The sequence below is a fragment of the Rousettus aegyptiacus genome, unplaced genomic scaffold (genome assembly GCF_014176215.1).
Source record: "Rousettus aegyptiacus isolate mRouAeg1 unplaced genomic scaffold, mRouAeg1.p scaffold_m13_p_9, whole genome shotgun sequence".
NCBI classification, from domain to species: Eukaryota; Metazoa; Chordata; class Mammalia; order Chiroptera; family Pteropodidae; genus Rousettus; species Rousettus aegyptiacus.
Genome location: NW_023416312.1, coordinates 4,034,339 through 4,059,528, shown reverse-complemented (window position 1 = coordinate 4,059,528; position 25,190 = coordinate 4,034,339). Strand labels below are relative to the sequence as shown.

General features: G+C 40.6%; 1 protein-coding gene across 3 annotated transcripts; it reads left to right on the top strand.

The window, feature by feature from the left end:
- Positions 1–147: 147 nt before the first annotated feature.
- Positions 148–25,093, top strand: ASB11 (ankyrin repeat and SOCS box containing 11). 3 transcript variants are annotated; one of them, XM_016119036.2, is made up of 8 exons: positions 2,215–2,319; positions 3,127–3,344; positions 10,556–10,635; positions 14,363–14,470; positions 17,390–17,540; positions 20,105–20,239; positions 21,350–21,541; positions 24,476–25,093. In XM_016119036.2, the coding sequence occupies exons 2-8, from the start codon at positions 3,227–3,229 to the stop codon at positions 24,598–24,600; spliced, it is 909 nt and encodes a 302-aa protein (XP_015974522.2). In that variant the 5' UTR covers positions 2,215–2,319; positions 3,127–3,226; the 3' UTR covers positions 24,601–25,093. The 3 variants fall into 3 exon arrangements, with proteins under 3 accessions (XP_015974514.1, XP_015974522.2, XP_015974530.2); XM_016119044.2 differs by having other exon boundaries at positions 2,221–2,319; positions 3,109–3,344; XM_016119028.2 differs by lacking the exon at positions 3,127–3,344 and having other exon boundaries at positions 148–2,319.
- Positions 25,094–25,190: the final 97 nt, after the last annotated feature.

The window sequence follows — 25,190 nt, the reverse complement described above, 5'->3', positions numbered from 1 at the left end:
CTTTGTCTTGTGAGCCGTTTTAAGAGCAATTTGAATTTTTATTTGCAGAATCCACGCCTCTCCCACCCCTTTTGTTGGAAGCAGTGGAAAGCGGTCACCTACGGTGGTATGTTCTGATTTATCTTATGTGAAACTTTAATTTTGGCAGTCTGGGTGTCATGGATCTGTGTTTACTTTTGTCAGGTATTTTTACAGGCCTCTTCATCCTTCTCTGTATTCCCCAAAGACTCTGCTAGATGCTGTTATATCATCCATCCTGTGGTGGATTTTTTAAAATATGAATTCTGAAAACTAAAGCTCTATACAGAATTTGGTTTCTATTCAGCAGTACTCTGGGGAGTTGATTTTTCTTCATCCTTAATCATTTCTGTTTGGCTGTGGCTCAGTAGTCAACTGGATGTGGCGCGTGTGTGAAAGGGGCAGCAATTTTGTCCTTATGGGGTCACGTGGCAGTGTCTGGAGACATTTCTGGTTGGTACAGCTGGATGGGATGGGACACTGGCATGGTGCCATAGAGGTCAGGGATGCTCCTAGACATCCTGTGATCTTTCAGACAGCCCCCTACCACAAAGAATGACCTGGCCCAAAATGTCAACTGTGCCGAGCCTGAGAGACCCTGGTGCTGTAGATGATTGCATCTCGTGTAAAAGATAACTGTGAATTAACTCCTTACTTTGGTAGTTTTTTATCCCCATCTCGGATATAAGATTGTCTTTCAGAAGTAGTAGAGACATCCATCTGAAGCTTAAAAAAGTTGAGCTGATCATGGCCAACTTTTCTGGCATGTAAAACAGTACGGCCATGTTTTACATGAAAGTCAAGGCTGAAACAAGATTGAATAATGTTATATGGTACAATATACATCACCAGGCTGACATGAGTGAATGATCATCTTCTTAGAATACAGTTGAAGAAAGGGACATGGAAAGAACTAAAATACTTGTGTTCTTCCATGTATTTTCATACACGGGCACTCAGCCGGGTAATCTAAGCTTGGTAAAGCCAACCCTATGTGTTAATATCTGTTCTCGAGAATCGAAACGACATAAGATATTTATGGTTCTTTGACACTGAAATGTGCTGCGTATTGTGACTCAAGGCTGTATTCTCATGCATCAGCCTTTTAGCAGAGTCTAGGGGAACAGTTCTGTAGCAGTCATTCTGAGTCCTAGGAGGCACTCCCATGGTTTTGCATAAACGCATTTATTAAATAAGATTTATTTAGTCTGCTCTTAGAATTTCAAAATGAAAGAGGAGACCTAGATTTTTCTAACCTAATTTTCCTAGGTGAGGAAAGTTAAAAATAAACCATTTTCACTTGCATTAGCCAGCTTGTCAAACAGTTAGGGTTACAACTAAGCAACTAGGGAAGGTATCAATTGATAGGACGTTGGGGTACTTTACCCACAACCTACAGCATCTTCTTTATCCATTTCATTGTGACTCTTCCATGATCAAAGATAGCCCACATTTTCCAGAAAGAGGTACCACCTTTACCGGCACTTGAAGTGGGATGTGAACGATCAGTAACTTTTCTAGGGTTACATAGTCATGGATGAAATAATTATAGTAAGTGCTCTAATGCTTCCAGTCTGACATTTCCACTTGAAAAGGCATCCAAGATGGGCATTTTATTAAATGCCGCCTTAGAGTCATATTTTAGGTGTGGGCTTTATCTCCCATAAACCTCAGAAGAAAGAGGAGTTGAAAAGTTCCCACCAAGCGCATATAGGATGTGTTTGTACTTCTCTTTATGAACTTCAAATCACTTGCTTTGTCCTCATGGAAACTGAGAAGCTTGTTTTATCTTTCCAATCCTGCCTTCCAACATGATGTAGCAAAACCTAGAATTTAGGAATAAAAAAGGTTTGGATAGGAATCCCATTTGTTAAGATAGCACTGAGGAATGTAGGTCTAGAATTATCGGGTGTTTCTGGTTAGAAGGAAGTTTCGTTTATTTAACCTTGCTGTGAATGTCAGCACACGCAGTCGCCAAATCAGTTAGCTTAGAACCTACAAGCTGAGTTCTCTGTAACAGGAGCACTGAGGGCTAGAAGGTTTAAAATAGATGTCATATGATACCAATTATAACTCTGAAATTTTGCAGCCCTGAGAACTCGTACGGAGTATAAGCCAAAATGGAGGATGGCCCTGTTTTCTATGGCTTTAAAAACATTTTTGTTACAATGTTTGCTACTTTTTTTTTCTTCAAGCTTTTAATTAAAGTTTTTTTGGCTCTCCTAACCCATTTCTATATCGTCAAAGGAAATAGAAAAGAAGCGGCTAGGATAGCAGAAGAAATCTATAGTGGGATTTCAGGTAAAAATACATGAATTTGTTCCCAATACTTTTTAAAAATCCTGGATAATTCACGTGAATAATATTTCTAGGAGGGCAATTTTATTTATACTTTGGCTTTGGGTAGTTTTAAAAAATTATTTAAAGTAGCAAATGGCGACTGTGCCAACTTGTGAAGGATTTTCAGCTTTTTGCAAGTTAGTAGTTCTCTTAGCAGTTATTTAAGAAGTAGATAAAGTAGTGGCTTTCTAAGAGCATTTTGAGAAATCTCATTTCTACTAACCGAAAAAATTACTTACGCGGGGTTAGTGTCTAATATTTTTAATCAAACTTTAACAATGCTTCCTAACAAGATTGAGAGTATCTTTGGAAAATAGAATGACCCATAAATTTGATTAAAAGCAGCATATGTGACTATATTTATCTTTGTGCTGTCATTTGCAATTTGAATCTATTAGCCACTTGTCACTGTCTGGAAGAACCCTTCACTAAACCCATTTATATGTGGCACTGTGCAAGGCTCTGCAAACAAAGGTTATTATAACAGGAAATGCCAACATCCAGGTCAAACTTTTAAAGTCTTGGCTTTGTAGAATTTAGTATCCGTTTCTTTCAAGAAACGATTTACCTTAATTGTAGTGAGATGCTACAAAAGCGATTGATAATCAGATATTCTTGTCAGTGCTGGGATTATCACTTAATAGAGGAGTATTTATTCATAAACAGTTCAGAATTTCCCTGTGTGTTTTTAACACTCTTGGGGTTCTAGGGTTACATCATTTTCTAGTGTCCATTTCAATTTGCATCCAGGATTCTCTTTCAAAATAGACTCATGCTATGTGATTCGAATACACTAGACGACTTTGAAGACTCTAGACAACAGCAGTCTTATCCAAGGAAATAAGGCCTCCACAAACGAAGCAGCAGAATGCTTCAATTAACTGGGGAAAACGAGAAGAACCTTGAAGTTTCAGGAAGTGTCAGAAGGCCCGGAGTGTGGAAAGAGGTTTCCTTTGGGGACTACATTTGTCACACATTTCAGGGAGGTATGTTGCTTAGACTGGCTAAAAAACAAAAGAAAGCTTCCTCTAGTTTCAAGTTAAGCATGATCTGAAAAGCTGTTTTCTAATTTAACTTGTATATCTGGGCATGGGCTTTTTAAATGTCTCAGTAACCCAGTTGTGATGTTTGCATGGATACCTCATTCTCATGGTTCGTATTAGGTAAAGTCCAACAAAGTCAATGTTGGCAAGAGTGTTAAAAATGTTTTCTGGTGCTCATGTGCACTATTTTTGTCTTCGTGGACCTTAATTAAGTACACTCTTAGAAAGGTTTTATAGTAGTCAAAACCCATGTAAGCATGGTTTAAGTCTGATTAAAGCCACAATACAGATATTTTAAATAGAGCTCATTCATTCTTTAGCTCAAATATCTTTATTTGTTCAAGCTCCTAGGATAATGTCCATTTAATTTGTATAGTGTTATAGAGCAAAAAATGTATTTTTTGATGATCATTAACAAGAGGCAGTGGGGAGGACGGTGCATGTTAATTTCTCAGTTGAATTTCCTTCCTATAAATGTGCATATGTGCGTGTGGATGGGTGTGTGTGTATAGATACACGAGTATATCCAGATTTGGTAAATAAGGCTTTCTGTGCTCATGTATGAAGTAACGTGCTAGAAACAGTGGTTTTTACATAATTCTAACAGCGTGTTTTCTTTCGACACCATCAGCAGTCAGATACTCTACACTTAAAGCTAGACGTATTAAAAATCAAGAACAAAATTTTGCACAAGCGTTCAACTCAAACCAGAAGTCACCTTTCCTGTTCATTGGGCAAACAAATGTTTGTTGGGAAAATATGTGACATTTAATCAGTAAGTTAGCTTACCTGGCTTAAAAAAGTCTCAGCCCACGGTTAAATTTCTTGATTCCAATAGCATATTATGTGCCTATAAACTATCATTAGCACTGTCAGAAGAACAAGAGGAGGGCAGTAAAGAACTCAGCCGGGACAGAGCTCAGCCTGTCATAGGTCTTGGCACTTTTTCTTTTGGAAGCGGCACCTATGATCTTATCCCTCATTAGTTTTTTTTTTTTTTTTGACTGTAAAATCTTTCTGGAATACATCATTCACTATGTCGTTATGGTTTAAATTATTCCATTTGTAGATAACTAATCAGAATTGAGTTAAGCTATTGTTGGCTCGTTGATTTTTTTTTTTCAGGCCGCTTTGTGTGTAGTTTGTCAATAATACACATGTATGTTTTTAAGTTTGAAACAGTGTCATTGGCCCTTGGCATTACATTTAGAGCACCAGACGGATCACTGGATCCCGCCTTCGGCCCATAGATTTTTCTGCAGGTACTATCTTTCTCCCAAGAGATAATAGTGTATGATTTTTCAACCTTTGCTGATTTGGCCAGAATTGAAGCTGTATTTAGTATAGTGGTTTAGTCATCAAATTTGATAAAACTATAGATATAGGTTGATGATCTGTTTTCACAGTCCTTGGGCCAGATGTATTTCAGGATTCAGGAGTTTTAGGGGATACCAGGAAGATTACACAGAGTGTATACTGTATATTTCATAGCACTCCCAGCAGAGCCTAGTGCTGGCTCCCATAATCAAATATTTTGCTGTTTCCATAGTGAACATATAAATATTCACACTAAGTGAAAATACAAAATGCAAATAGTAAATTGCTTAACCTGAGTCCTGGCCATGTTTTGCTGTCAAAGTAGTTTGCATCAACCTTAGGGAAAAGCTTGGTTTTCAGAACTTGGGGAATGTTATAATGGCAGATATGAGATTGTGGAGCTATTGGACCCTCCCCCAAAAGGGGCGGTGGGCGGTAGGGGGAACTCTTTTAAGCTAAGTCTAGAAGATTGATTCTATTCTGTTACACTTAAAATCGGTTGTCTTTTTTGTTCTGAATCCAAAGGACTGACCTGTCCTTGACTCATTATTCTAACTCCTTTTTCCTATCCTTCCCATTAGGACAGATGCCCACTCACTGTGGTTTATCTCTTGACTGGGCCTGAGTGTTCTAGAGGGCATTCATTTTAACTCAGTTTTACTATAATATTTAAGAGATATCAGGAAATGTTATGTGTTTTTTAAAGTTACCTTTGTTACTTAAAATATCATTAATTCTGCTAGGTCCTTGCCTGTCTATATTTTGGTTCAAAATGGAAATTCCTTTAGAATTTTCTTTTCTTTGATAAATGTTGCAGGAGAAGATATTGCTTCATACGATTTTGGAACTTGACTAAAGAGAATAAAGATTGTTCCATGTGCACTAGAGATTATAACCAGTTAGTTGGCTTTTTAAAAATAAACCAGTAATCTTAAATACTTATCGGAATTAGAAAGGGTAAACATTGCAAAAAAAATTTTTTTTAATTACAATTTTTTTTTTATCTTGAACACTTGAAACTCAGACAACTGAATTCCATCCGAACCAATTTTGTTATTGAAATCTATCTTTCGAAGTCGTCATGAAATTGTTATTCAGAGAGTGAGAAGTAGAGAGATAAATCATACTCTGAGAAGAAGTCAAAGGCAAGAATGAAAAAGTACTTGAACATTTTCCATACACCTCGTCAGGAACAAGTAAACATATTTGTAAACTATCTTTATAACGTGCTTACAGCCCTGTGACACAGGCCGTCTGCCAAATAACTAAAAATAGACTGCCTTAGAAGAGAGTGACTGATTCCTACTTACGCATTCATTTATTTGGAGAGGTTGGTTGCTTGTTTCCTGAAAGGAATGGAAAAACTCTCTAGCTGCCAAATAACTTTTATCGCTTATTTCTCACCATTAGCTCCAATTTGCAAAACAAGAATAAGGGTGAGAGGAGAGTTCGCATTGGGAATAAGAGTAGGAAAACGCGAGAGCGCACCTTGGCAGGGTTTTCTGGAAAAGGGTTTTGTGGGAAAAGTCTTCGAGGTCCTTCGGAGCAAGTGCTAGAAAACAATGTGTCTAGAAAGGTGACTTCCTCGAGAGTGGTTTCTTTCCAGTTGGGAAGCAGAACTGATTTCTACATTTAGTGTGACATGAGAGATTTATTTTACATTTTCTATAGACAGAAGGTGGATGTAGCAAAGCTCTCCAGACCAGGAAATCTGCCACGAGAACAGGCAGAATTTAAATACTAGTAGCTCTTAGAACCAGAACAGAGTGTGTTCCGGTCTCAAACCTTGGATTTCTGTCCTATTTCTGCCACTTACTAGAAGTGAGATGTCTTCATATGCGGCAAGGGGGTTGTCGTGCATTTGTGCATTTGGGGGTATTCTGATTCCTGAAGGGAGGCTCTTCCCTTCCCCCCACTCTTGAAAGCCGAGGGATGGGGCTGGGGGAGAAACGCAAATTCAGATAAGGGGCGCCTGAAAGGAGGGGAGCCTGGTATTTCACTCTCAAATTAGAAGTCTGCTTAGGCATCTTGCCGAAATGCCCCCTGAACTACTCAGATAGAAAAGAGAATTGGAAAGCAGTGGTGTGGCGAGGAGCCCCGGGTAACCCTCCATCCCCCGCTTTCTTGATGAAATGGAAGATGGCTCCGCAGGCTTCCCGTGACCTCAGAAGCATAGTGTGGGAGCAGGGGGCATCAAAGGATGCTGCACTGATGGGAGACACGAGGAGAGGTGGTCAAATGCCAGTGCGCAGGAAAGGGCCGGGGGAGTGACCCTGGTGTGAAGGGCAAAGCCGCTGGCCAGGAGTGAGACCAGCTGCTGAGGCCAAGTGAGCAGGACCGGCCTCCTCTCCCAGTTAACTGGGGAGACATCTTCCCTGTCCTTGCTTCTCCCCACTCCCAAGGCACCAGAGGAGCTTGCACCCAGCAGAGGGAAGTGGGGACGTGTGTGAGAACACGTCATACTGCCACCTCCAGCACTCAGGTGGCACAGAGGGCCATACTCCGCCCTGGGAGTGGAGATTAAAGCTTTAAAGTGGATTGTATTGAAGTCTGGTGTAAATACAGACGAGTGCACAAACCCTGAGCAAACAGCTGAATGAATTCTCACAAAGTGGACACACGTAGCTGCCAGGTCCCAAGGCCAAGAAACTGCATATTACCAGCACGGCCCCCACCAGGCCCTCTCGTAGCCCCTGCCCCTCCTTGGGGTACGTTGGACTCCTAATACCCAAGGTGAGTTTGGCCCTTTTATGAACTTTATAGAAAGGAATCACACAGCACACGCTCTTTCGTGCCTGGCTTCCTTCACTCTCTGTTAGGTGTGTGAGATCTCTCCAGGTTGTGTGTATGGAGTAGGTCTCATGGGACGGATGAGCAAAAGCAAGGTACTAGAAATAAGATGAAGATGTGGTGAAGGTTCCTGCTTCTCAGAAGGAAAAGGGGACCCACTTGGAGAAAAGTTTGAGAAATAGCAAAGCCGTTTCATGTTGATATTCTAAATTAATAATAGCAAGTTTACCACGTCCATCTTGTTTTTATTTTTGAATCACATAGTTATAGTACCTTCAGGTGATTTGGGTTGTCTGGCTATTGTTAGAACAAAAGAATAACAAAGCCATGGCTGTGGGTTTGCTTCTGACACTGGTCAGGATGCTGAGCTGCCATCCGTGGGTGAAGACTACCCTTAAGACCCCGGTGCCTGTGTCCATTTCCAAGAGCAATTAGGCAGGGGATCACCGTGTCCGATGCACACTTCACCCTGAATGAGATGGAGAGGTATTAGAAAAAACCCAAAGCTGACTACTCATTACATGCAGACGTTATCTCATTATTCTCAGTTTTTGCAAATAATAAATGTCCAAGAGATTTAAAAATACCCCACTCCTCAACTTGTAACTGACTCAGGAACAAGTGGAGATACAAGCACAGTGTACTTTAATCTTAAAGTTTTTATCTGTTTTGTTCTTATAAAGGCATTACACATTCACATCAGGAGTATGAAAACACTAGTGATTTATTTGATTTATACATATAAATGATACACTTTTAAAAAAAATCTTGAAGCTCATTTCAAAATAACAGAGAAGTTACAAGAGTAGTATAAGAATTCCCACTTCTCTTTGCTCAGAAACCCCCATTACGTTTCCTCAACTGTCGTAATAATGTCCTTGACGGCAAAAGGATCTAATCAAGGTACACATGTTTCCTTTAGATGTCGTGTCCCATCAGCCTCCTGCAGTCTGGAACAGTTCCCCAGTCCCTCCGAACTGGTTACGGGCCAATTATTTTGTAGAACGTCCCTCAGCTTGAGTTGGTTTGCAATGTCCTCACGATTAGATTTGGGTTACGCATTTTAAGCAGGGCTATCACAGAAGCGATGGCGTGTTCTTTCCATTGCATTCCCACGGATTGTACATGATGTCGCTCAGTGCATTCCATCGGGTGGCACTCTGCCAGTTTGTTTCCATCTCTTCTGATGTTAATTAACTTTGATCTCCTGGGTAAGGTGTTATCTATAATTTTGTTCCACTGTAAAATTACCCCTGTTCCCTTTATGACCATATATTTCGTGGGGAGATAATTTGAGGCAGATTGTATTACTCTACATTTCTAAGTTGAAGTTCTACTCTAAGAAAGAGCTTTCTCTTCTCCTAATTTATTTAATAGATTCATTTATATCAGCTGAGGACTTAACAGGCTCCTATTTTATTCAATAGGAATTACATTATTATTTAATCTATCATTATTTATTTGGATGCTCAAATCGTCCCATATTTGACCAGTGGAAGCCCCTTCGAGCCAGATTCCATGTCTTTCTGACGTTTTCCATCATTCATTAAGCACTTCCTTATTCTCTGGCAAGATGTTTGAGGCCCACCCTATATTTTTCCTGGCCCCACCCTGGAATCAGCCATTTCTCCAAGGAGCCGTGGTTTAGGTGTGAGTGCACAGCGTGTATAAAAAATCACATTTCATACCTCTTGCTCCAATTTCAATCCAAGCCTATAGAGTTCATTCTAGCTTCCCCGCTTTTCAAAACCCAAAGCGCTAGAGAAGATAAAAAAAAAAATGAGTTTCATTGTAAGAAGAGGGCTTACTAAAACGTTTATAGCCCGTGTTCTCATCAATTGGAAAAGTTCACTCTCTCCTTGAGGCCTCGAGCTATTTCAAAACCACATAATTCCATCCTTGGTGGGATCGTTTTTGCAAAGGTTGCACATATGGGGAAACCTGGATTCTTAACATCATCAGGACCAGCTGGAGGTTGGTAAGACAGGCCCTTTGTGTTAAGTATAAATTGTGTTACATGCTAGTCAAAGTAGGAAGACCTCAGTTATAATTTGAAGAATGCACAAACTTTGCAAACCGTAGTAGGTTTTCCTCCAAAGCGGCTGACTACTCTTAATAGAGCATTACTCCTCACGTGCCCATTTCAGCTGGTTAGTCCTGTTTGCCCACAGGCAATCACGGGAAAAATATGTTCCTGAGGCAGCTCTGAGTCTGTTCCCTGGAGCGCTGCCTTACCGTGTGTACTTACTAGGTAATTATCTCGAGCACCTGTCATCGTGGATGCATTTTTATCAGCCTGCTTAGAGACCGAAGCGCTTGCTAAATACTAGATTACTATTCACTCATTTTACAGATCGGGAAATCGAGGTTCAAATAATTTTAGCAACTTGACCATTTGGGCAGAGAAAGTGGTCAAGGTAGAACTTGAGCCCAGGCAGTGTGGCTCCCTTGGCCCCATGTTTAGCAATCACACTCAACCCTCCCCAACAAAGCTGTTTAGAGATAAACTTTTGGAGGATTAGATCATCTGAAAAAATGACATCCTGCATTAAGATAATAGATATATTTCATCACCAAAATGAAAGACAATTACCTAGGGAATTTAGAACACAACCATTTTCCCTTACCCGCTCGAATCTCATTCAGGCTGCATAGGATGTTGAGTCTTTAAGGTCGGGGCGAGCGTGAGAGGCGCGGGAAAGATGCAAGTGGGGAAGCTCATTGTCCAACTTCGCCCTTTATTTTGCTTTATTCAGACCTATTGATTCAAACACTGGGCAATATTTATATGAACTACATCCATTGCTTGTTAAAACTGCCTCCAAGAGCCAGAGATGATCTGTGCCTTCTCTTTGCACCCACCACCAAACTAATGGACTGTACACTCAGTGGCCTGTCAGCCTGAAAGTGTTCGACAAGAGAGCCCGATGCTTGGTACAAACTTCCTTCCTCTTTCTCCAAACATCCTCTCACAGTAGGCGGGCCATATGACCAAGCGGCAGGAAGAAGACTCTAGACCTTGACTTTCAACTTGATTTGTGTTTCAGATTGCTGGGCTGATCGATCCCCGCTTCATGAGGCTGCAGCCCAGGGGCGCTTACTGGCCCTTAAAACTTTAATTGCACAGGTAAGTAAACTGAAGACGTGATCCTTTGTGCTTATGAAATAATCAAGCATCATTCTTTATTAGCTTCGCCTGTAGCAGAGGTCTCGCTCGCTGGGTCCCAGCATGGCCATTCGAGGTGTATGTACTCTCTTGCAACTCACCATTTGTTTCTCCTGCCTCTCCTTTCTTGGGAAACTGGCTCATTTTCTGCACAGTTTTATCCTCCCCCTTCTGGGGCTTCCTTTACCTCATAGTTTCCCTGTGAGTGTGATGGAGAATGCCCTCAAATTAATGTTGCACTAACTCACCTTATACTCTCCCAGTGTTTCTTAGTAACAGCAGCTCCGAAGCTTCATTAGTCAGCTATTGCTGTGTAACAAATTACCTCAAAACATACTGGCTGAAAACAACAAACACTTGGATTCTTATAGTTTCCCCGGGCCAAGGAACGGCTTAGCTGGGTGAGTCTGGCTCCGAGTCTCCCACAAGCTGTGAAGTATCAGCCAGGGCAGTAGTCATCTCATACCTCAACTAGGGGAGGATCTGCTTTTAGCCTCACTCATGTGATCGTTTGTCAGCTTCAACTCCTTGACAAATGGGTCTCTAATAGGGCTGCACCTGCATCACTAGGTGACAGCTGGCGTCCCCTAGAGAGAGAGCGCATGAGAGAATGCCTAAGAAGGAAGTCTTAGTATAGCCTAATCTTCAAAGTGACAGCTCATCACTTCTGCCATATTCTGTTCATTAGGTGTGTGTCAAAAATCCAGCCCACACAAGAAGAGAGGATAATACAAGTGAGCCAATACTAGGACTCAGGGATCACTGGGAGCTGTCTTAAGGGCTGCCTACCCCAGTGATCTTACTATTTCAAGAACAAACATTCAAATAGGATGACAGATGAGTAAATCTTACTCCTTTGGGAAGGCTTATTAAGCTCTTAATTATCAAGGCTACTTTATTTTTATTTATGACTGTATCCCTAGCATTTTGAATAAAGAATAGTCGCCTAGAAAATATTTGTGACATGAATGAAAGTGCACATGCTCCATTTACTTTGTTTTAGAGTCGGTGTGTGTACAGAGCTGGTGAGTCATTATCTGTTTTCCACATCCCAGCTACCACCAAACCTGGCCTCCTTACCCTTTTGAATTTAAACAGCTGAGCACACTGCTCTTTATTTTTGTATGTGTGCCTTTCCCCGCCACCCCCCCACCCCGCCTTGTGAGTTGTGTTAGTACTCAAGAAAGTACAAGCAAAAAGAAAACAGTACTGCCAGTAATGATCAAATAGGTTTTGTACTTGATTTTATCACTTGCTTATTTATTTTAAGCATTTAACATTTTATCTGCTTTGATTATTTTATTATGTAATATATTCACGTAGTTCAAAAATTGTAATGATATGAAAAGGTACACACTGAAAAGTCTTGCATCTAACTCCTCCCTCAATACTTTTATTAGGAGTTTTAATAAACTTAATTTTGAAATGACTTTAAAGAAGCATTGCAAAGATAATACAGATCCTTCATACCCTTCACCCAACTTCTCCTAGTGTTAATATCTTACATAACCGCGGCACTTTAATCAAAAATAAGCTATTAAGGGATTAAGAAATACATAATAGTCTCGGGGCTGTGAAGTACAGCATGGGAAATGTAGTCAATAGTTTTGTAATAACCATATGGTGCCAGGTGGGACTAGACTTATTAGGAGATCGCTTCAGAAATTATATAAATGTCTCACCACTATGCTGTACGCTGGAAACTAATAAAGAATAACACTGAATGTCAGCTGTAATTGAAAAATAAAATTAAGAAATTAACACTGATACAATGCCATTAACTAAACTACAGACTAAGGGGATTACTTCACTTTTCCTATTAGTGTCTATTTTCGCGTCCAGTCCTGGATTCCACATTGCGTTGAGCATGTCTTTAGTTTGAACTCTGCTTCGTAAGGACGTTGGTTTTTTTTAGGGCGCTTACATGTGTGAGGAGCATCCCTCGTGGAGAAGTTTAGTTTTTCCTTAGTACACCCCCACTTCTTTGCCTGTACACACTAGTGGAAATGTGTTATTCTCTTTTATTTTTTACTTTGTTTCACATTAAGATGGTGTGCAGAGTAAAACTTTAAGCTGAGGACCAAGAGCTCCTGGTTTTCACGCTGGCTGTCACGTACAGCTGGCTGGGTGGGGGGAGGGTGTCTCAAGTCTTACGAATAATTTGAACTTTCTGCTTCTTCATTTTCTCACGCACAGAGGAGGGGATTCAGATGTTCCTTCGGGACTGTCCAGCATTACATTTCCGTAGTTCCAGGGATTCTCAAAGTTTGCGCTGATCAGGATTTTTTTCTAGCACATGGCTGCCACCTTGTGGACTAGTCCCTTTTTCTTTTCTTGATAAGGAATCCTGTATGGGAAAAGGGAAAGATTTTTTTCTAATTGTATTAGATACCCAACTTGAATATATAACACAGCTCTGTAGTAATGACATCATATTCTGGACATAAAAATTGACAGAATTTAGGAGGCGCACAGAGGTTCTACGATGAAGGGACAGGCAGTAGTGGCAAGTGACAGGCAGCACCACAAAGGCCTGGCAGGAGACAGTGGGTACTTAGGTTGGGGTTTGGGGTCAGACACTAGTTTGGCAGGGAATCAAAAACAACTCAGCTGCGAGCGATTAACTGGGGACCTAATTCCTTTCGCAGATAGAAAGCGGGAATCGTGGCGGGATATGGTCAGGGCCAGGCTGTTAAAATCAGGGCGCGAAGTCAGAGTTGGTCAGCAGCTGGGCTGACCCTATCCTCTGTCACCTGGACTCCAGGATGAGGAAGGTGGAGCACGGCTGTATGGGGAAGGGGAGTGCGCTAAGGCTATGCTGAGCCACTGGGACCTGGGTACAGAGATGGGGTTAGGAGAAGCCCCTGGCCCCAGACCCTGGTGGCTGCAGAGACCTCTGCATGCAGTGGCTACAAGTGCACGTGGATCCTGGGTGCGCTACCTACTTTATTTCCTACGCTTAAAGCCTCGGGCTAACCCTTTTCTTCCCAATCTGATTATAGTACTTTTTCTTATGATTTCCTTAATAACATTTTCTTTTCTCTAGCTTATTGCATTATAAGAATATAGCATATATAATAATAGAACATACAAAATATGTTCATTGACTTTTTATGTTATCAGTCAACAGTAGGCTGTTAGTAAAGTTTTCGGGGAGTTAAAAGTTACACTCAGATTTTTGACTGTGCAGGGGGATCGAAGTCCCTAACCCTGCATTGTTCAAAGGTCAGCTGTACTTTTTTTTTTTTTTTTTTGCCTTCCCAGCTTGAAATTTTGTATATTTTAAGTCTTAGCTAAATACTACCTCATTTGCAAAGTTTTCTCTTTATTCCGCGAGCCAGATTCAAGGATGCCCCGTGCTCCCGATTGCGATCTGAACTTGCCTCCAGTATAGCAATATATTCTTGCTGCCTTTCCCCCCATTTTTTTTTCTCCATTAGGCTCTTGGAGGAGAGACATCCATATCATAAGCTGCGAAGACCCAGGTACTAGAACATTGCCTGGCCCAGAATGGCAAATAAGCATTTGATGAATGAATAAATTCAAGGCTCCCACACCATATTTTGACTCCCCTGGTCATGGGCTCTACTCTGTACGATGCCCACAGGCCGATTGAAACGTGTATGAAAACGTTGTTTTCGTTGCTATTGCTGATGCAGCCTTTAACTCACTTCTCTCCAAATTGTAGGGTGTCAATGTGAACCTTGTGACAATTAACCGGGTCTCTTCTCTCCATGAGGCGTGCCTGGGAGGTCACGTAGCCTGCGCTAAAGCCTTATTGGAAAATGGCGCTCGCGTGAGTACCACCCTCCTCCCCGCAGGTCTGTCTGCACAAGTGCAACTGCCACCATCTAAAGAGATGTGACCTTTCAGACTGCTTACCCGCTGCGGGTACACAGGTCTGCCCTCATCTGTGACCACATTCCTGCATGGTCAGGAAGACACTGCTGCGTGCTCTTCTCTTAAGCCTCTATGCCCATGTGTGAACCTGCAGATGACATAATTCACAGAAGTCTTTCAAAATCGTGATGCTAACTTTTAAAAAATCAGTTGAACTGAAGTAATTTGAAAAATGATCTTGGAACAGTTCTCGTAATACCTTAAAACACATTTGAGAAGAATAACAACAAAAAACCCACTCTTAATTCAAAACCCTAAACCAACAACTCTTTTTACTGAGCAAAATTATTAAACTAAACGAGATTTTAATAAATAATACATTGGAAGAAACTACAAAATTAACTTTATCTTATTTTTAAATTCTCTTTTTTTCTTCTCAAGGAGTGACTGAGGTGCTGTATGTAATCAGATACCAGAATAGGATTATAAAGTTTAAACTTTTGAAAATGCCAGTGACATTTATTTAGTGAGTTACCGAATAGTTTTGTTGCTAATTTTGTTTTTACACTCAGTCCTTGCATGGTTTCATCAGCTGCAATGTTTTTTAAGTGCTTAATGAAGATTTTTTTTTTTTTTTTTTGCATTTTATACGGAAGTTGCGTTTCTACATGTAGAACTGACGGTCAAAGCCTTCTGTGGGCAAAGTGACTTTCTTGATGCCGTAGTGGTCGTGTATTTTCATAGTGACTTCTTTAAGTTACCACTTAGCTCACGTGTAGTGATGAGGGCCAGGTTGGGGGAAGGCCATTTCGTTTCAAACTAGCTGGCTGGAGTCACAAGGCAGACTCTGGGTGAGAAATATTTGACGTCGGGTCTCAGAAGAATATATTCTGATACAACTCTGGGAGTTTTTGTGGGTGACAAAGATAAGAGTAAGACACGGTCCTTTGTCTTTGGCAATCTTGTGAGGGAACAGTAAATACATATTATTTAACATTTAAATCAGAACGAGAGAAGGAACAAGAGAAAGTTGGTCTATCAGAAAATTCCTCAAAATTGACAGTCCCGCGGGTACCTCAGACTCACTGTATCTGAGACTGCGCTTATCATGTACTTTCTGGGGCCGGCTCCTCCTCTTGGATTCCCAGCCTCAGAGACCAGGCGAAAAAGATCCCTGGTTTCCCAAGCTCCAAACCTGGATCATCCTTCTACTTCCATCTCATCTAATTAATCACAATGTCCTGCTAATTTTACTTCCTAAATGTTTCTCAAGTCTATGCTCTCTGGAGTCCTTTTCCTAAAATGATCCAAAGCATTTATCGTCGTATCAAAATTATCTCTTTTTGTATTTGTCTTCCTTGGTAAAATTCGGCCTATTCAACAAGAGGCAATTGTCTTGCTCACCTTTGTCGCCAAAACACTGGCATCTAATAGATGCTCAATAAATGTTTGCTGACCTGAACAGAGAGAGAAACTTATAGAAAATCAACTTAGAAGACCATCTGGACTGAGGAAGAGGATACTACTTAGCAAAAACAAATCAAACCACTTCTACCAAATATTTTTTAGGAAAAATGTAAATAGGTTAGAAGTCCCTACATGTAGAACTGACGGTCAAAGCTTTCTGTGGGCAAAGTGACTCTAGGGAGTATATACATTTATACACATTATTTCCTGTCCTTGTCTATCTTCGCCATCTTAGCATCCCATCTCTAACTTTCCAATTTAATGGGGCTATCCTGGCACTGTGGAGATATACTTCTTTTTATTTCTGAAACAAGGAAATTCAAGATCCTGATTATCACAAGCATATATCCTTAGTTGCCGAGGCAATCTGATTTGACAGCAAGCCCTCATCATCCTACATTTCCATCCCATCAGAGGCTCCGCCCCAGAATTCCTTGTTCCCCTGATGTTCTTTCTACTCTATTGCTAATACTCAGAGATGCTTCCCAGCGTGCTATTCCCAAATGCCTCCTACATCCTTAGAAGGTTGGAGACACCATGTCGATAGCAGTTTTCTTTGTGCCTTTGGTTTGGTCGTGGTCTCTTTGGGAGTCACTGCAGGCATATGTAATTTGGATAGATTCTAGTAAACCAGAAAAGGAAATCTGTAGCAAGAAAGACAGAATGTAGGAAATTGCCGAGGAGATTTTTTTGCAAGTACTGATTTTGGGACCTTAAGCTAGCTGGTTTCTCTAGTATTTTTGGTTTCTGTCATGTTTGTTCATGATTCAAAGAAAGAGTCAGTTCCATGCTAATGGAAACTGGAAATAATTGTTGTTGCAAATGCTTTTTGAATGTTTACTGGGCCCCAGGCAATGTTCTAAGTGTTTAATATATAGTAACTCACTTGATCTGCCCAATAACCTCACAAGGTACATTTTTTTATGCTCCTCATTTTACAAATAAGGAAATCAAGGCAAAGAAAGTTAGAAAGTTAGTAGCCCAACCAAGATTTCTGAACAAAAAGAGAGAGAGAGAGAGAGAGAAAGAGAGAGAGAGAGAGAGAGAGAGAGAACGCGTGCGAGTGAGCGCGCGAGTTGGCATTTGAATCCAAGCTAATGATTTCATAGGTCATGTTCTTAGCCATCATACAGGCCCACTCCTCAATGGTTAGGAGGTTCCTAAGAAGCTTTGGGATACTCATGAATACATTTTAAGAGTTTTGTACCTTTTTGCCCCATTTGAGATATTATTTATAAGTGAGAGTTGATAGGCTACTGCTAGCTAAGTAACATAATACTGTAATGATGTAGAGTTCTCTCGCTCATTCACCAGTACGGGAAATTTCTCCAGGCAATATACAGGAATACAACTTGGGGCTGGTGATGAAGAAATAGCAAATCCTCTAAGTCTCTGTGCCCATCATTAGGTCAATGGAGTGACGGTTCACGGAGCCACGCCCCTCTTCAATGCTTGCTGCAGTGGCAGTGCTGCATGTGTCAATGTGCTGCTGGAGTTTGGAGCCCAGGCGCAGCTCGAGGTGCACCTGGCTTCCCCCATCCACGAGGCAGTGAAGAGAGGTAAATGAGCCATCACATTACACACAAAACATTGGAGGACTCACGGCAATCTGCATGAAGCAGTGGTATAATGTCCACGGTGCAAGGATCCCCCAGATCTTCTTCACGGGTAGGCTATATGTGGCTTAGAAATCCCACAGCAGTAGCTTCAATTTGCCTAAATCTTCAGGAAATACCTCTGGGGCATGAAACAGCTCTTCTTACAACCTGGGAATGGTTTTCTGTCCCAGATGTCCCATTTCCTGGGTCCGGTCTCTCTGCAGGCCTGTCTTGAGGCTCTTTGCTGGTGTTTTGGTGGCAGCTGGTACAGTAGAGACTGCAGGGGTGACTTCCATGAGTCGTACCGTGTTTATGTCTCTGTCATGACTACAAGAGAATAGCTCGTCCCCTAAGCCCATAAAACATCAACCACTAACGTAAAGTAAATTATGAAAGTGTCTGAAAGCCAAGGCTGATAGTCTTTCTAATGAAAGATTAGATGTAACCGTCCGCAACAAGCAATATATTCGAGATGAGCTGACGACTTCAAGGTCATTAGTTATTGAAAAAAGTTTGCAAATTTAAAAAGCATAGCAATCGGAAACCTTGAAGTTGACTCTAGACTCCTGCGTTACTTTTGAAATGAGAAAAAAGTAAAATTAAAGAATTTTAAGATTGCATGCATAGATTAGACACGCACAAGAAGATGCTGTCGAAAGGCCAAGGCCATTTGTCACAAGTTACACTTAAAGAGCAACATTCCTGTGCTAGCCAGTGATGGAGTTGTTCGCTTATATTGAAATCAGAAATACAATGGAGAAGTTAGAACACTGTAGAACAGTGACCTTGCTGGTATAAGTGGAGACAAAAGTCTTTCTTTCAAAAGGCAATAGTTAAAGATTTGCTCCGGTTTATTAAACATGTCATTTGTTTTTTTTTTTTTTTTTTTGCAATTACAATAAATGTTACAGAAGACCCAAATCTCAATGTATCTATGGTTTTGATATCTTATACATGTTTAATAAACATTTATTAATTAGTAACAGATGTTGGCCATTTCCCAAAGTAAGTCCTTTAAATTGTGGAGAAATAGTCTACTTTGGAAATGACATAAAAGTCTTTTAAAATTTTTTATTATTTATTTGAAGTAAAAATTAATCTATTATTTGCATTTCATCCAAACATTTAAAAATAGGTAAATATTGGGAATGGTTTGAATTACTTGAGTAATTCTGTAGTGCTTAGCTGGTTATATAAGGAGTGTTTGGTATCTATGTGCCTACAAAATATATATGTTTATCATAAACACATGGATTCATGTGTGTCTACATATTATTTTTCTGTATTATAAAAGCATGTTAGGGATCAATGTCAACAGAATGGAAGGATGAATAGCAAATTCATTATTTTAGGTATTGTTACAATAATGCTAATCATATGACTTTTATATATTCATTTTTTAACTTCCTGAGAATATTTAAATTTAACTCAAACTAAGTTCAGTTTCTTCTTTAACAAAAAAAAGATGGGAATTATTAGATACCCTGTATTTACCAGGAAGTTTTAGGTACTGATTAGATATTATTTCTAGATTCTTATAACTTTAAACTTCTATGAACAGGCTGGGTCAGTCTGAGTCAATACATTGATGTATTGATGCTATAATCCAGGGATAATACTTACTTATGTGAACAAATAGTTTGAATCCGTGGAATCCTTATTTGTACATTTTAATGCATATATATACTTAGAATTTGTGATAAATCAAGCAGGTTTGAGATGAAGTTTACTTCTATGTTATCTATAAAGAAAAGGGTGGTTAAGTTAATCAGCGATGATAAGATTTTTTTTTTTAAAGAAAATATTTAAATCTTCAAAGAGGACAAACCTATTACAAGTTCCCATTGATACCTCAGAAGCATTTGCTCCTGAATGAATCATTCATATGCTACAAATTAACCCAGTCTGTCAATTCATCAGGCAAACTCTCTAAGGAGAATACTCGTTAACACAGTTCTTGTTAGCCATTGAATTTGAAAGTATATTTAAATATATTCTATACTTGAGGTTTTTAATTAATTCTCATAGGTATCTTCCAGGTTAGCCAAAATAAGGAGGTTTTACTGAATGATGCTGCCATCCACCCAATTTTTCATGCATGGGTGAAGAAGAAGACGAGAGAGTTGTAATGGAGAGTGATCAGGGCTGAGCCTTGCATTTGAGCACTGGCTTTTCAGAGCAATAATACAACGAGACCTCTACCCCTCTGGGTCTTGTGGCCTCAATTTGTAACTGGTGCCTTCATCTTAGAGGATTTCAGCTGTGCTCCTTGGAGACCTTAGTTTAGTTGGAGGTACCTCAAAGGCTGCAGAGGAATTTAAGTGGGAGAAGCGTGGGCATGCTTCTCTTTCTAATGGTTCTTTTTGGAGCATTCTCAGATTTTCCCTCCCCCTTAAAAAATATTTTTTTCTGCTTACAAAATAATCTATGTTATTTCTGAAGCCCATTCCCGGTAAGCAACCCTATAATTCTGTGAATAGTCGGTATTTCCCTTACTTGAATGAGGTTATCTTGTATTTCACCAGGTCATAGAGAGTGCATGGAGATTCTGCTGGCAAATAACGTTAACATTGACCAAGAAGTACCTCAGCTCGGAACTCCCCTGTATGTGGCCTGCACCCACCAAAGGGTAGACTGTGTGAAGAAACTTCTAGAATTAGGTAACTTTCAGAAATCTTGTCATAAGAACCTATTAATCTTGTTGGTTTTCCATGGTTTCAAAGATGAAGTGCTTGTCAGGCCAAACAAAATTCTGACAGCATTTGATGTTTCAATGCGTAAAACAACTTCTCCAGAGAAACGCGTATCTGTATTTTTTAGGTCTGCTTCCTTTGATACTGGCTCCATTTACTTGGCATGGGGCTCCTTGGTGGTCTCAAGAGAGAGTAAGAGTCTTTCCCATAAGTCCTAGGGGAAAAAACAATTGTATTTCATTTGTTCTTTTTGAGTCACATGCTCATGTCTGAACCAATCATGGTGGCCAAGGGAATACAAGGCATTGATTGGCTTGGGCCTAGGTTTTGGCCTACACTGCAGTTGTTGGGCTTCACTGGGAATACATGAACTGGAAATCACAGGGATTGGTTGGTTCCACAGGGGCAATCTAAGTGTGGTTACCAGGAAGATGCTGGATAGTAAAAGCAACAGACATTTGCCATAGACTACTTTAGATTGATCCTGCTAAGTTATTTAGTAACAGTTTTTTTTTTTAAATCTAAAAGCATGTAAAGAAACAGAGTCCAGAGAAGAGTAAAAGGTCTTGAAACTATTATTTGTTTATAGATTCCCCAAAGTTAGCCACTGACATAAAGATAGAGATTGTAGTAAGAACATTTAAATAAGAAATTTTATCTCCAAGCTTTTTCTTGTCTTTTATCTGCCATCATATACTGCTCCCTAGAGTAATTCATAAATCATTTTTGTGAGCCCTGAACAATATAACTACTAAATTAACTTAATTTTATCCTTTGTCAAAAATCAAAATAGCTCTGCGTAAAAGAGGCTGCACATTTTTAATTTTTATGTCACAAAGTTCATATGGAAAAGCAAGTATTTAAAATTACTAAAAATCTTTTTATTTTCTCATCACGATATTTTGAAACAGTCTTGATAGACATTGCTGAGGTTCTCGGCTTATGTCACATTTTCGAAGATTTGTCAAGTACGTCCTGGCATTTAAGATGTCTTTATCTACAGGTACTATATTTTAGACTCATTGCGTTTCTACTTTTAACATTTAGTGTGGAATTGTGGTCATCTGCTTTGTTTAGGAGCCAGCGTTGACTGCGGGCAATGGCTGGACACCCCGCTCCACGCCGCAGCGAGGCAGTCCAGGGTGGAAGTCGTCCACCTGCTGATGGACTATGGGGCTAACCTGAAGTGCAGAAACGCTCAGGGCAAAACTGCACTTGATCTGGCGGCCCCAAAAAGCAGCGTGGAGCAGGCGCTCCTGCTCCGCGAAGGTAAGGAAGGCCTGGGTGCCCATTCTTCTTCCATAGGCACATCTGCTCTCTGTCCTTTCTGTCTCGTCGATAGACTTTCTTATCTTTTTCTTTTTCTCTTTTTAATTGGAGGTGGCAAGTCTTAGCATCACTGAGACGGGATTTTATATGTTGTATATAATCACTTATAACCCATGAACATGCACATACAACTGGTATGTCGCTTGGTATTTTCCATGACAAGTAAATAATCAGAGAAGTTCGTTTTCACCATGAAAGGTTGAACTGCCACATCTATCTTGACATAAGCACACAGTTGAGCAGACCAAAACTCTGCTTTGTAATAACTGGAGGCAATTCGGTGGAAATTAGAAATACTTGAGTTAGAGACGATAAGGCGGACTTCGAGTGTGTATTTCAGGAAGTAGACTAAATGGTCAGGTTGTTTGCGTGTTCTCCAAATGAGGGAGTAGACAGGCCTGCATTCCTCGTCGCCTCGCTCCCATTTCCACCACGAGCTACTACAACTACAGGTGCCGGAGGAGGAAAGGCGGGCCTCGAAAATGCTCTGGATTCCAAATTCAAAGGCGAACCATGCTATGACCGTACAGAGAGAGAATATTATCAGAACCTATTTTGATTATTTATATGTGCAGGAGCATATTAACGATAATAGTCATTATTCATCTTTACACGTGTCAGGCGCTGAGCTAAATTTGAGCTTAATCTCCCTGAATTCTTAACACTTTAAAGCAGCAAGAACTTCACAGTAACCGGTGCTGTCCCAGCTGCAAATGGGAAGGAGAAGCATAAAGAGATTGGCTCGCAGAAAGTCCCACGGCTGCCGAGAAGCAGAAGCAGAGTTCTAACCAAGCAGTCTGGCCCCAGAACGTGCACTCTTAATGCTACGATGGCCCAATCTCGAATCTTCTGAAACCATTTCTAGTCGGGAAGGGGTTATTTTTTTTTTCACTCGCCAGTTCCAATTTGTGAAACCACTCCCACATCTTATATACTTTCCAAGTGGAATGCTCATTTCAGTAGTTTTAGGAATACTCTCTAAGTCCCTGCTTCTTCAGCTTTAATGAATATGGAAATACCAGGAGAGCTCATTAAAATGCAGATTCTGATTCAGCAGGTGTTGGGGGTGGGGTGGGGCTAGACTCTGCATGTCCACCAGGTTCCCAGGGGTGCTAATGCTGCTGGTCTGAGGCCACACTTTGAGTCCCACTGCTCTAGATTATTTCCAATAGTCCATGTCATTCATGATCGTTCTTTTATTTGAACGTCCACTTCAAGACTTAGGGTCTTCCTTATCACTCCCATTTGGAAACACCAGGTACTTTCCAACTATTAGCTGAGAGTATGATTTATAGCAGTTGTTACCTTTCCTCTTTTCCCATCAAAAATGTTTTCAGATCCAGGATTTGTATTTTTTCTCTTTTTTTAATTAAAAATTATCAAGGCAACACTGATTAATAAAATCAAATAAGTTTTAAGTGTACAATTCAACAGTACATCATATATATATATTGTATGTTCACCTCCAAAAGTTAGATTTCCTTCCGTCACCTAATATTTGACCCCTATGTACCTCCCTCCTCCCCCACTTGCCTGTGGTAACCAGTAATCCACTGTCCCTGTCCATGTGTCTCTGTATGTTTGTCATGTTCATTTGTTGATTTCTGTTTTATAGCCCACATATGAGTGAAATTGTATGGTTTTCAACTTTTTTTTATAAGTAACTTCCTTTGTCTTCTATCTTCATAAATAGAGCCACTTGCTCTAGTAGGATGAATACCAGCGACTTCAGAGTTCGCTCTGGTGTCTGAACTTGTCTAGGCAAACTGGACAGTTGCTCTGCATTCCTGTTCTCCAGAGGAGCTTTAGTTGGGTGACGGGTAGAGATACTTTTCATTCCTGCTTCCTAAGATTTTAACTAAGGGTGGTTGTTCCTGCAGGTAGCTTTCTATCACATGGATGCCCCTTGGCCATATCAATGCAAATGTTATCTGGCTCTTTGCAGATACAGTCCGCCATTTCTCATGGGGTACAAGATGCTGGTACAGTAGGATTTTCTCAAATGGAAAACTTCGTATAGTCCAGTAATTATATAGATCTACTTGAAGAGATATGTACTGATCTCTGATAGATCAGGTTAAGAAATAGTAGGACCTTATAAATGCCCCTGTGTAATTAGTATTCCAGCCCAAAGCTCATTTATCCTACTCAACCATATTTTGGACTCTCGTTAGTTTACTTTCCTGCAGGACTTAAAGCCACTCAAAGCCATGGGCATGATGACTTCAGGAGACTCCATGAGATGGAGGCTCAGGGTATAATGGTATCTAAGTGAGCTGGGGCCTTTCTCCAGATCCTCTGTTGAGCTGGGATCCTGGAGAGAACAGAGGGCCCTCTGAGTGTGAGTTGGCACCTGGGCAGCTAGAGCCAGGCAGGCCAGGAAGACCCTGAAGCCAGAGGGCCAGGCCCCTGGCACATTTCCTGACACTACCTCCATGACCACATAGGCCAGCTACCTGCTGACGCTCTCTTAGCAATTGTCCCGTGCTCAGCAGCAATGTCTTGAGGTCCTGAATGTTCAGTGCTTCCGTTCGCTTTTTCTCCTCAGTCAGTATATCAATGCCATTGGTACACGTGGTACATTAATGAAGTGTATTCCCTTTAGACCCCATACTTCATTCCTAACTCGCCTCTCGTTAGCCTCATTCTTCAGTATCAGTACTACAACACCATTGGAGGCTCCACTTAAAGAAACATGTGCCCATCCAAGGGACAAACTGGGATCCCTATATTTACGGAGTGTCTGCTACCTCATTCTCTAATTCCTACACAGATCTCGCTTCTCTTACGCTTTTTAGAAAGTTTCAGCCTCTCCTTTACCCCACCCCCCGCCCCACTATTATGAGGCTCACACCATTTTAATTCCTTCCTCAGGCCCACCTGCTCTTTCCCAGCTCTGTCGCCTGTGTGTCCGGAAGTGCTTGGGTCGAGCATGTCATCAAACTCTCCACAAGCTGCATCTGCCGGAGCCACTGCAACGATTCCTCCTCTACCGGTAGTCCCAGCTGTCCATGGGAAGGTCTTGGAGATAATCGGGTTGTTGCCTGCTATACCCAGGGTACCTACTGTAGACACTCAACAGCTAGATTCGCGCTATCTCCAAATGAGCTAAGCCAGTTAGAATCAATTCCTGATGAATCAGAACACTTGAGGAATTGGAAACTCCTGGTTTGTTTAATGTTCTCATTAAGCAAAAACCTTTTCGTTTTTAGCTCTTACTGTTAAGAAACTTTAACAGACTGTTAGTGGAGTGAAAATAAGTTATTTTTGAAGACATAATCTTCAATTATCGAAGGGTCAACATTCTGAATATCGTGCAGACACGTGTAAATGAATAAGATTATGGTAAATCTCAGTATTCCAAGATGCGTTCCTGATTTAGTTCCTCCCTCCTCCCCCTTTCTTTCCTTCTATGAATAAATCTCTGCTGTAATTTTGATTTCCTTGCCTTTTTCTATATATAAAAATGCTAAATGCTTTAAAAACATCAGAGTTGAGACTTCCAGTTACTGAGGACCTGGTTGAGAAGAGAGATGTTGGAAGAGATTAGCTCACCTGGAGGTTGGGGTCTATTGCTCTTCCTTTTTGA

What these genes read in the sequence shown, in the direction of transcription:
- ASB11 (XM_016119028.2), top strand. Translation starts at nt 2,139, where the DNA reads ATGGAGGATGGCCCTGTTTTCTATGGCTTTAAAAACATTTTTGTTACA. An exon ending in CCACGAGGCAGTGAAGAGAG is followed by an intron (nt 17,541 to 20,104) that starts GTAAATGAGCCA and finishes GTATTTCACCAG; the next exon opens with GTCATAGAGAGTGCATGGAG. An exon ending in GAAGAAACTTCTAGAATTAG is followed by an intron (nt 20,240 to 21,349) that starts GTAACTTTCAGA and finishes TGCTTTGTTTAG; the next exon opens with GAGCCAGCGTTGACTGCGGG.